This window comes from Pipra filicauda, unplaced genomic scaffold (genome assembly GCF_003945595.2).
Source record: "Pipra filicauda isolate LSUMZ 115617 unplaced genomic scaffold, ASM394559v2 scaffold205_size1947385_pilon, whole genome shotgun sequence".
Taxonomy (NCBI): domain Eukaryota; kingdom Metazoa; phylum Chordata; class Aves; order Passeriformes; family Pipridae; genus Pipra; species Pipra filicauda.
The window spans coordinates 1,092,370-1,104,349 of NW_024104316.1; the positions used below are offsets into that span (position 1 = coordinate 1,092,370).

At 55.2% G+C, this 11,980-nt stretch overlaps 1 protein-coding gene across 5 annotated transcripts in view; it reads left to right on the top strand.

Moving 5' to 3' along the window:
• Nucleotides 1-1,994: 1,994 nt before the first annotated feature.
• PLEKHG4 (pleckstrin homology and RhoGEF domain containing G4) overlaps nucleotides 1,995-11,980 on the top strand; it is a 91,303-nt gene continuing 81,317 nt past the window's right edge. For 2 of the 5 annotated variants that reach the window (XM_039380845.1, XM_039380842.1), the window contains exon 1: nucleotides 2,849-3,337. In XM_039380845.1, coding sequence (XP_039236779.1) covers nucleotides 3,275-3,337 — 63 coding nt within the window. In that variant the 5' untranslated portion in view covers nucleotides 2,849-3,274. Of the gene's footprint in view, nucleotides 3,338-9,609; nucleotides 10,044-11,980 lie in introns of those variants that run through there. The other 3 variants (XM_039380843.1, XM_039380844.1, XM_027716147.2) reach the window with 3 other exon arrangements.

Genomic DNA, 11,980 nt, shown 5'->3' on the forward strand with positions numbered 1-11,980 from the left:
CCCGAGAGCCCTCCTCATGGTGCTGGGACCACGTGAGCATCACTTGTGCAAGGGTCACCCCCTCCAGATTTCTCCTGGACGCTTGGATCCTGCCTGCTCTCTTGGAAAGCCCCATCTTCCAGAGCCAGGATATCCTCTTGTCTACCACATATGTGCATGTAGATACACATACTTACAGTAGACATCCCTACCCTCTTCTACTTACGGAAAAGCTGACAAAAGCTTCAGAAAGGTACCCCAGGACAATGAAAAAAACCAACCAAACAAAACCCAACTATGAAGGTCAATAAGTATTATGTTTTCCCATGTCATGGTGTGCGGCTGGCAGGGAGGAGAAGGCAGTGAAGGAGCACGACCCACGCATGCCGGGACGGAAGAGCTGTGGAGCGAGCAGTGGGACAGGCTGCTGCCAGGGAGTTAATCCGTGACCCCTGCCAGGCTCACTCCGATCTTCTCTTTATCCTGCTAGAGAACAGACAGCACTGTTATAAACGCTTGATTTTTATTTTCCCCCCCACACTTAGTAAAAATAACTTTAGAAGCAAACAGGAAATTACAGAGTGAAGGAGCACAACCAAGAGGGTAAAAAGTCAGGCAGATACCTTGGTGTGCTCGGATTTGTCTACAAACCTGACAGAAAGGGACCTGGGAGTTGGGATTGACAGGAAGCTGAGTATGAGCCAGCAGTGTGCCCAGGTGGCCAAGAGGGCCAATGGATCCTGGCCTGGATCGGGAACAGTGTGGCAGCAGGACCAGGGAAGGGATTCTGCCCCTGGGCTCAGCACTGGCGAGGCCACCCCTGGAGTGCTGAGTCCAGCTCTGGGCCCTCAGCTCAGGAAGGACATGGAGGGGCTGGAGCAGGTCCAGAGAAGGGCAGCGAGGCTGGGGAAGGGACTGGAGCACAAGTGCTGTGAGGAGAGGCTGAGGGAGCTGGGGAGGCTCAGCCTGGAGAGGAGGAGGCTCAGGGGAGACCTCCACACTCTCTGCAACTCCCTGACAGGAGGGGGGAGCCAGGTGGGCGTCGGTCTCTTCTCCCAGGAATCAGCAGTAGGACAAGAGGGCTCGGTGTTAAGCTGTGCCAGGGGAGGTCTAGGTTGGATATTAGGAAAAAATGTTTACAGAGAGAGTACTCAGACAGTGGAAGGGGCTGCCCAGGGAGGGAGTGGAGTCACCGTCCCTGGAGGTGTATGAGACTGGATGTGGCATCAGTGCCATGGTCTGGTAACCACGGCAGGGTTGGATTAGGGGTTGGACTTGATGATCTCGGAGGTCTTTTCCAACCTGGTCTATTCTGTGATTCTGTGAAACCCAGCTCCGCATGGGGGGTGTCGCTTAACCAAGGGCAACCAAAGCGCCCCCAGGCCGGTGGGCATCGAGGGGCAGGGGTGTAGCGGGGGTCGGAGGAGGTGAGGGCTCGGCGGGGCTGGAGCCCGGCGCTGCTCCCTCACGGAGCTCGGCACCGGGAGCGGCGGGAGCGCCCGCACTGCCCAGCAGGTGTCGCCCCGCGCCGCGACCTCGCCCCGGCCCGCCCGCCAAGATGGCGGCCGCGCCCCTCGGGCAGGCCCTGGGCGAGGCGTGGGGTGCGAAAGCCCCGCCACCCCATTAAACGGCGATCTTAAGGGAAAGCAGCATTAAATATGTGGTGGTTTCTGCTCTCCTTTGGTGTGCAGCGCGGTCTACGATGTGCAGGCAGCTGCCTGCTGGACCCACGGCTTGTGCTCTTCCTCAGACACCTTCATCTGGCCCACCAGGCAGGGGCTGCAAAATATGATCCCAAAACCAAAGCTTTTTTTTTTTTTTTTTTTTTTTTTTTTTTTTTTACTGAGAGGGTGGGAAGACACTGGCACAGGTTGCCTGGGGAGGTTGTGGATGCCCCAGCCCTGCCACTGTTCAAAGCCAGGTTGGATAAAGCTTTGAGCCACCTGGTCTAGTGGGAGGTGTCCCTGCCCATGGCACAGGGTTTGGCACTAGGGGATCTGTAAGGTCCATTCCAACCAACCCCTTTAACGTCCTGTGATTCTATAAAGAAGAAAAAAGCAGCAGAGAACACACACTTTTACGTGTATGGATCTGTGGTAGGAAGGAAGCCTCTGGAGGCTCATGGCCCCCATCTAACAGTTCTGTATGAATCCTAGAGGGGTCTAAGCCTCCCGGTCCCCCCATGGCTGCTCTGTCGTTACTTTACCCTGACTCAATTTGGGAGCAGAGATCCTTCTGTAAGGAGGGATCATCACAGTGGCAGCGGTGATGGAGGAAAGGCAAGTGAGAGGATGACAGGAGGCAGGAGACCTCCGCCCTGCCTGTCTGAAGGGGAAGCTGCTCATGTCCTTCAGGAGACACACTGTTATTACTGCTGATGGCACTGAATCACACCGTTTCCTGCCTGTGCTCTCCAGCCCTGGTGCCGTGGAGGGGAGGTGCCCACCCCAGCTGGCACCACGTCATGTGCTCCTTCCCGGTGCAGGGTCCTCTCCTTCCAGCCCATACTGGGAATGAAGGTTCCGTAGTGTAGGAGCTGCCAACCACATCACACCACCTCCTCCGGGAACCCACTGTGCCCTGTGTACCATCTGCTCTGTGTTCCTGCTTGGCATCCTTGCTGTAGGCATTCCCTGGGGTGCACTCCTCTAATTGCCAGCTATGGATGTTCCATGGAAGACTGCTCCTATCCCTGTCAAACCAGCCCTTCTCAGTGGCATCTGAGGAGCCTTCCCATCACCTCCTGTGCTCTGGGTCTGCAGACAGCAGAGTTGGCTCCGGACTCCCCTGGGGAGAAGACCCTGACTCCAAACTGCTGTTTGTCTGTGGCAGAGTGACTTGAACAGCCTGGAGCCTTGTGGAGCTGCTCTGTTGAGACAGAGATGGAGGACTGAGATCTTTCCCCTTTGCTACAAGCTGGGCAAGGCTGGAGTGGGACAAAACAGGTCTCTCTGGTACCAGAGGACACTGCCACTCTGCTCTGAGCAGGCTGCCATTCCCCTGTTGGAAATACCAGACGGATTAAGGGTAGTATGAGAAGCACCTGGCGGACCCACAGTGGGACTGCTAGAGTTCAGTGGGCAACACAGCCCAGCTGTGACAGGCACCATGAGAGCTGGTGCCAGGGACCGCCCACGTGGCTCTATAAGGCACTGGCTGCAGCTGGAGCTGCACCTTGGGGCTATGGCTCTGCCCCAGGGAGTGCTGAGCTAACCCAGCTGCTCCTCTGCCTGCTTGGTCTGGAGTAGCTAAGTGCAGGCAGGTGAGAGCTTTCCTTCTCTCTGGAGAGACTGCCATGGGAGAATGGTTTGCAGGATCAGCTGGGATCTGCTGGGCACAGGCTCTGCAAGTGCTGGCTGTAAGTCTGGGGTTTGTGAGGGACTGGGGGGGGGGGCCTGGATGGGGGCTTGGCAGAACATGCACCCAGGGGGAATAGCAGTTCTGGGGCTCAGAGCTCCTGGATCAGAGTCCCTGACTGTCACTCCAGGTAGGACCTGGGTGCCAGCCCTGGCTCTGCAAACTGTGGGGCAGGGACTGCAGCCAGTGGTCAGAGGGGTGGTCCCCACTCCCCTGGTTAGAGCAGTCAGCCCTCCCTCCTAGAAGGGCATAGCTGGATTTAGGTTGGTTTTGGAAAGAGAAGGGATGGGTCTCCAGCTCAGAAGTGTGTCCCAACCCTTGTCTGGTGCTTAGTGGCACCTCCAAGGGACATACCTTCTTCTCTTGGTGAGTGCTGGTTGCTGAGGTGTGAGCTGGGCACAGAGCAGGGACAGAAGCTGGGGGGGCTCCTGGTGGTGTGGAGCCATGGAGGGGGGTGTCTGTTATCACAGCCCTTGTTCTGTCAAGCAGACCTGGAGAGGGGAGCAGGCCCTGGCAGCTGTGACTGAGGATGGCATTTGCAGTAGTGTGTGACCCTGTGCTCCGTGTCTCCCATGTCCGTGGGACAGGGGCTGGGGCAGGAAGGGTGTGGGTGCCTGCTGGCACGTCTAGCTCGGAGCTGAGCGTGCTGTCTCAGAGAGTAAACATGTGCTGTGGGGACTAAATAGCATGCAACATCACTGCCAGCAGGGAAGGTAAACAGATGACTGTCTTGTGCCATTAAATACGTGGGATCCGGAGAGAGACAGGTCAGTTTTAGGCTGCTCTTCAGAGAAAGCTGATCTTTTCTTTGAGTGGTGAGACAGTGGTGAGTTTTGAAGCAGCAGGTCTGAAAGCAGAGCTGGATTTCCAAGCCAAGAGCATTTTGTTCTCAGCAAAGGCTGGCAGTGCCTAAACTCCACGAAGACAGACAAGCAGCTTCTCTTAAAGCACTTAAGCTCTCTTGACTGGGCCCACATCCACAGAGGTGTGCCTCTGCCTGGCTCTGTGTCCTACAGGTCTCTATTCCAGGCTCCTGGGGGGGTAGGGATCCTCTCTCCAGTATGGTCATGTCCTGCCAACCAGTGCAGCTGCCAAATGCTCAGAGCACCGGGATGCTGGGACCCAGCACCCAAGAGTGGAGTCCACTGCAGAGGGGAAACACCTTGGGGTGTGGATGCCATAGAGAAAACCTGCCTACTGGGAGGGTGCCTGATTGGGGTAGGAGCCCTGGTTTCCATCCAAGCCCTACTCCTACCCTTGCTGGCTGTGTTCATGACTTCAAGGAGAAGTCTCTGGAGAGGCCTCTTCACAAGGCCTGGGGGCACCTGTGTCCCCCCCCAGCACAAAGTTAAAGGAGCCCAAAACTGCTCACCCTGAGATGGGTGTCCTGGGTGTGTGCAGAAGCAGGACTCTGTCCTGTGGGCTCTGGCAGTGATTGATGCCAGAGCTGGGCTGTTGCTGAGCCAAGGCCCCAGGCACTTGGGGATGCCTGGGGCTAGTCTAACTAGCAAGTGCTCTGCATGTATGGAGTCCAGCTGGCTTGTCTGGGAGGGTACTGTGTGTCATCAAAGTGTGCCTTAATATCTGGGCAGAGAGACTCTGAGGCTGGCATTCCCCTGCTTGGATTGCTTCCCTGTGGGACTGCACACTCTGAGTTTGCACACAGAATCACAGAATGGTTTGGACTAGAAGGGACCTCAAAGTTCCAACCCCTGCCAAGGGCAGGTATGCCACTGACTAGATCAGATTGCTCCAAGCCCCATCCAACCTGGCCTTGAATGCTTTCAGGGATGGAGCATCCACAGTTTCTCTGGGTAGTCTGTGTCAGTGCCTCACCACCCTCTGAGTAAAGAATTTCTTTCTAGCATCTAACCTAAACCTCTCCTCTTTTAGTTTAAAACCACACCCCCTTGTCCTACCACTCTCTGCCTGCATAAAAGCTTTCTCTCTCTTTTTCTGTAAGCCTCCTTTAGGCTGCTCCAAGGTCTCCCCAAAGCCTTCTCTGCTTCAGGCTGAACAGTCCCAACTCTCTCAGCCTACCTCCATAGCAGAGGTGCTCCAGCCCTTGGATCATCTCTGTGGCCTCCTCCGGTTCTGCTCTAACAGGTCCATGTCATTCCTGTGCTGAGGACCCCAGACCTGGGTGCAGTACTCCAGGTGGGGTCTCGTGAGGCCAGAGGGGGAGAATCACCTCCCTCAACATGTGCTGCAGCGGGTCTGATGCGTGAATTATTATTTTTTTTTTTTAATTTTTATTTCCCCCCAGCCCCCTTCCCTTGTGGCACACCTGGGTATTTGAGACCCCCAAGTGGGACCTTCCTCACTTCTATCCCTGTAAAACACTTCCTGTAAAGTCTCCTGATGGTTAACTGCACGCCGAGGTTGCACGTGGCTCCGAACAACATCCTGAATTGTAGCTGGAGACCCAGTAATTGAGTTGCTCCTGTTCCTTCAGATGGGGAGCGTGACCAGCTGTTGTTATGTAGTCTCTCCTCCAGTCCTTCTGGGAAATCACACCGTGATTATATTTCTGGCTTAAGAAACTTTTTTCCCTAATCAGACTGGGCCTCACAAAGAGGTTGCCACTTAGTGGTAATTACTTGCTTTAGAAGCTGAATGTCTCCTGAGGATTGCAAATAGCGGATTATCAAATTAATTAGTTAAACCAAGATGTGCTTTTGTGAAGCCGAGACCTGCTTTACTTGTGATCTGAAATAAAGGTTTAAATGTTATTAAACTGCATACAACTGGCTCTTGTCTCCCTAATGGGGAGAGAGCCATTTCTTTCCTGAAACGTTGTTGGTGCAAAGGGCTCCTTGCAGCTCTACTTGCTGCAGCACTTGTTGCTTTTCTTTCACAAAACGTGTTTTGAGCAAAACCTATCACTGGTTTTAAGGCACCTGCTTGTGTTTGGGTCCAGAGCTGCTTCTTGGTGGCTTCCCATGCTTTTGTAGGCTGCCACTGGAAGGGGAATAGGGTTGGATTTGGTGATCCTTGTGGGTCCCTTCCAAGTCGGGGTATTCTATGAGGGTTCATGGTGGATATCTTGGTGGGATTGTAATGTACCTTCCTTGAAACTGTACTTTCAAGGTACAGCTTAATCCATGGGATATCTGCATTGCCATGTCTGTGGACATGGGAGCTGGCAGAGAACCCCAGTCTGGTGATGAGATGCCTGGAAGTAGATTCACAGGCATCCACTGATCAGTGGGTTAGCAGGAACTGTAGGTCCTGGAGTACTGCTTTGCCACAGCCTGCTCCCAGGCTCTCCTTTCCCTTGGAAGTCTCTGTGGCTGTAGGAAGTTCCCTGTGCTGAGAACTGCACCAGTGATCATGCTAAATTAACGTGGAGCTCATGGTGGTATTTTCCTAAGAGCTGTTGGCCACTGTAGTGTAATCATCCTGCTAACATGCATATTGCACAACTTCCCCTAGGTCGGGAGATGTCCTTATCTGGCATCTAAAACATCTGTCCTGTGTTTCTTCCAGCATAGCTGAATCCTATTCATGAAAGAATTAAGCATTTCCTGATTTGCAGAACTGAAAATAAGCAGAGCTCTGCTATTGTTGACTCAAAGGCAGAGGTCCTTTCTCTGCCTCCTACCTCTGTCTGCACTCTCTCCCAGCTCTTGTGGGGGTCTGGATTGTGGTACTTCTTCAGGCACTTGAGAAATACTGCAGCACCAGAAACCAGATCAAGAAAAGGGGGGAAAGAGATGAGGGTCTGAAGTTTTCAGAATAGTTTTTGTACTGACCCCTCTCCCACCTCCTTCTCTTTCAACTCTGGGGAGGCCCCACAGCCTTCAAAGTTTGGCTCCCCATCCCTCCTGATGTCAGTCTGCTGCCTTGTGCTGTATTTCACCTCTGGGGCAGATTGTGCTCAGCAATACTCAGCAGCTGCTGAAGGTGGGTACCAAAGAGGTTCCCTAAGTGTAAAATTGCCCCCCAGTCCATACAAAAGACCTGGGTCTGCTGGATGGGAAGCTGGAGCACCCAGATCTCTGCCAGCATGGATGACAGCAGTCTTTTGCAGTGGCTTCAGCAATTAAACCCACCCTGAGGAAAGCACAGGCCTCGCACAAGGGCGAGGAGACAGTGTGAGACTGTGCTGGGGAACAAGCACAGCATTGTTGTCAGCCTCAGTCAAGAGGGGCTTTCTAACACCCACTGGAGTGCTGGCTACAGCTGTCCCCCATGTGCTTGTGTGGGAAATGGATCTACAATGCAGGAGAAGAGGGAAAGGCCACTTTGCAATAAATAAAAAAAAAAAAAGAAAGTCTCTTAGGATCCAGCCACGAGTAAACAGCAGTGAGATGTTCCCCTTAGAGCGGTGCCACGGCACAGGAAATCACGTCACTGCCTCCGACTGCGATGGGGGTGAGCTGAACTCGGGCTCCTCAGCCTGGAAATCCATATGGGGGAAGGTGCTCCTGAGCGTTGAGTGCAGTGTAGGAATGGGAGGAGGTGGGAGGTTGGGCTCTAAGCCACTCCTGTGTTCAACAGCCCCTTCCCCCTCTGCCTCTATAAATGTATACCTACAGCACCGACTTCCTGCATTCTCCTGAGTGGTGTAGGCTTGGGAGCTTGTGGAGAGCTTTCAGTTGTCATGGAAAATGGGATATACTTCCATGGTGCCAATGTGCAGACGGTGAAAGCTGTGGTCAGAGGCTCTGGGAGGCAGGTTCCTCATCCTCCTACTATGACTATGACGGAGAAAGAAAGGCTCTCCTGCATCCACAGACAAGATCTAAGATCTCAAGTGAGTTGTTACAGATGACAACAACTAGGTGGTGCCTGTGCTGGGTTGTTACCCCCTGTTGCAGTGGCAGGGATGCTCTCCTTCACCCGGTTTGGGATTTGCAGTTGGTGTCACCTGACATGGGCACTGCCTGCAGAGGGAGTGCTCTGCCGATGTGGGGAGGTGACTGGCTGTTCTAGGCCACAGGAGAGCCTCTGCAAGCACAGGGTGTTTGCAGGCCAAGTGCTGACAGTGAGGCAGCTGCTCAGCTCTGGGCACTGCCAGTGTCACAGCCCCTTTTAGGAGGGCACTGCTTTTTCCTTAAGGAGGGCAAACGGCAACCCTGCAGGGACTGTCCTTGCTGCCCTCAGGAAACGCAGCAGCACACCAAGCAGCTGGTGGATCGAAGGGGTTGGCTTTGGGGCTGCTCAGACCCTCAGTTGCTGGTTAGGTCTGGAAACATGGCGTGAGGCCATCATGTGCAAGGAGATTTTAGGGCCAAGTGTTGTCAGTCCTCCCTGAGAACGGAGCATCTGAAGGTGGTCTTGAGCTGGACCAGCCTGCGTGGGCTCTGCTGCTGGCCCTGCGGGACAGGGCTTGGGAAGGCTGTGGGAATCTGCCCCCTGAGCCAAGGCAGCAGAGGTGTTGGTAGCAGTCGCTCCAGCTTCATCAGGCAGGTACTCTGTGCTGCTCTGCTGAGCTTGTCCATGCAGGAGGTTCTTCCCTTTGTAGATATGAGTAACCCTTTCTCTTAGGATGGATTGGTTTGTGTAACCCCTCCCAGAAGTGGAGACAGCCAAGTACCACTACAGTGGATTCCTCGATAGAGGGTCAGTCCCCCCTGAGGCTGCCAAAACCATGCACTGCTTGGTCTGGGGAAGCAGTTTTTGGTCCCAGGCCCTGCACCTCGTGCCCAGGGCTCCAAGGTTCTGCCTGTGTGTCACTTCCCGCCCTGCTTCCCGTTACACAAAGCCTTTGTTTGTCAGCAGATCCTGGGATGCCCCGCGGCACCTGCCTCTCTCCTCTCTCTCCGCCTCTGTGGCTCTGCCCTTTCCCGTTGTCACTTCTGTAGGCTGCTGCCTGCCTGTTTGGTGACCTTCCCTTGTGCTCGGGCACTGCTTTTGGCCCCTGGCCATCTTAAACAATTAATGGAGGGGTGGAGAAACTTGCCGTGTTAAATTACTTCCTCCTTTGGGAGGGGGTGAGGTCTCCACATCTCGCTCCCGATCCCAATGCAGTTTGTTGCTGTTGCCTGAAGCGGTCACTGCTCTCTGTTTTCCTTCTAGAAGTTAGAAAAACAGTATTTCAGAGCGCTCTCTCCGTGTTCCTCGTCATTTTGCTTAACCTGCAGCGCTGCCTCAGGATCTCGCGGAGTGGAGAAACTTCTCCGGACTTAGAGAAAAACAAGCCAAGAGGAGGCGGCGGGGGTAGGGGGGGGGGGCGGGAGTATTTTGCTGGAAACCTCTTTGGGAAGCTGGAGACCTTCTCGGGATGCCTGCCGTGGGCTTGTTCTCCTCTCGCAGCTATTCAGATCTTCCCGGGCGAAGGCAGCTCTCTGCCACGACGCGCCTGCATTAAGCAGGTCTGTGCGGCGGCCCGAGGGCCGTGGATATCAGCGATGCCGTAAGGAGCAGCCCGGGAGCGCCTCTGGCTCTGCCCGTGTCCCCAAGGTCCCCGCAGGGCTGGGGGACGCGGCACCCTGCTCTCGCCATGCCCCTCTGCCGTCTAGCGCTGGAGTTGGCTGTCAGAGAAACCTTCGAGGTCCCCTGCTCAGCCCCGGTAGTGTCATGAGTTAGATTAGTTGGAGCTGTGCTGGGGGCGGTGAGGGCTTGGATTACAGTCCAGAACTCAAAGTGCTTCGGTGGTTCACGTCGGAGGGGAGAGGAGACGCCCCGTCGCACACATGGAGGAAAAAGAGAAAAAACGCCGTCTCTGGAAGTGAGGGGCAATAAAGGAGGCCGGGAACATGGTAAGGAAATCTCTGCGAAGGGCTCTTGCCCTGGCACGAGCAGGGCTGTGCGGGATGGAGCTGCTCTCGGGGCAGCCTCCCTGGAGCCAGGGCACGGCGCTAATGCCAGGAGCGGGAAACGGCTCCTCTGGGGCTTCCCGTTACTCGGGTGGTTCCCCTTGATGCCAGTCCCGAACGGTGGCAGCAGGGACACGGAGCTCTTGCTGGCACTGACCCCCTGCGAGGTGCCTGCCTGTCAGGGTGCAGCGCTGGAGCGAGGAGCTGGGATGGGGCAGGTCAGGCAGGGCCCTGTCTTTCGGGCTGCCTGGATGCTGGGCTCGTCTCCTGCCCTCGCTCTTTGCCGGTCCTGCTCTGGGGCTGTGGGCACTGCCCCATTGCAGAGCCCTGGAGAAGAGGAGAGCATCGGCTTCTCCTGCCCAGGATGGGCATCTGGGGGATCAGAGAATCCCTGCAGCCGGGCAGGGACTCTTCCCTTCCAGTGCCAAGTTCTGCACGTGGAGATCCTTGTTTGGGGAGGGGTGAGGCTGGTGAGCCCAGCAGGCAGCAGAGTACTCGGTCTCCCTGGGAGTGGCTGCAGGGCTGTCCCCTGCCCAGCCACGCTGGTGCTGCCCTGCAGAGGTGCCCAGCCCTGAGCTGGCAGAGGTTGGAGGGATTGCTGGCCCTGTGGTGAGATCCCACTGAGCACCAACCTGGCTTCTGATGATGGTTTGCTCCTGGGCTCAGGTTGGGATCCGTGTGCCCTGCAGCCCTGGATGTCCTGGAGGTGACCTGCTGTGTCATGGGCTGCTTCCCCACAGCAGAGGGAACAAAGTCCGTGAGGGGCACAAGCAGCTTGCATTGCTGCTGTGCCTGGCAGTGACTTGCTCTTTCCTAAAAGTTCAACTTCTGAGCCTAGAGAAGTTTGGCTTTCCTTGAAGGATGAGTTGACCAACTTCTAGCTTGTGCAACCTGAGATAACCTTAGACTCATGTCTTTTCCCTTTGCCACCCTCCAGCTACTCTGCAGAGGATTCTGTGGTGCTCTGTACCCTCACATGCCAGTGTCAGAGCTGTGGTGTGCTCTCTTCTCCCATCCTGCTATGGAGGCCTGCAGGCATCTCACTTCTTCCACTTCTCCATCCCAATCAGGAGACTTATTTCCCTCCCCCCACGCCTTGTGTGTTCCTGGCAATTTTTGGTCTATGCTGGTTAGTGTGTGAAGTTGAAATCAAAGGAAAGCACTGTTTGGGGCTGTGCAGGGTGGAGGCCATCCCTTGCAGTCCCATGGGCTGTATTTTGCCATAAGGGCTGGAGCAGCACTTGTGAAACTCTGCTCTGGGAGGCCTGAGGCAGAGACCAGCTGCTGCTACTCTGCTCCTGCAAGCTGGAGGTGACTTTCTGATTCCCAAGTGCTTCATCCCCAGTTCAGGTCCTCCTTCACGTTGTCCTAACGTGTGATGCAAACGCTGTCTGAAGCAGGGTCCTTTGTGTAGAGCAGTGCCACAGCCAGTCCAGGTGACATGGTGGGTTGTGGGTGTGCAGGGACCATGTGCCTCTCAGGTGCTCAGTGCAGCTGGAAGGAGCAGGAACCAGAGGTCAAGCTGCCACAGGCCCAGCAGTGGGTGCTGACCACGCTGCAGACACTTGTGGTCCATGGCAGATGTTTCTTCTCAATGCTGTGTAGACCAGTCTGCATTTTGGGAGACACATTTCTGTGAGCAACCAAGTTGTGACTGCAGCTCCAAGCTGTTCTGTTGGAGTTTTTGATGTCCTGGTGAATCAAACAAACCCCGCAGGCAAAAAATATGGATCTCAGTGAATGTGTGTCAGTCTGCTGGCTTGCAAGAGACTTCCCCATTGCCTCCAGCAGCCTGCAGGACACTTGGAGGCTTGGCTCCTGATGGAAGTCTGGCAAGGGACAGCTGCTGGCTGCCCTGCTCTGCGTGAGGCAGGTGACTC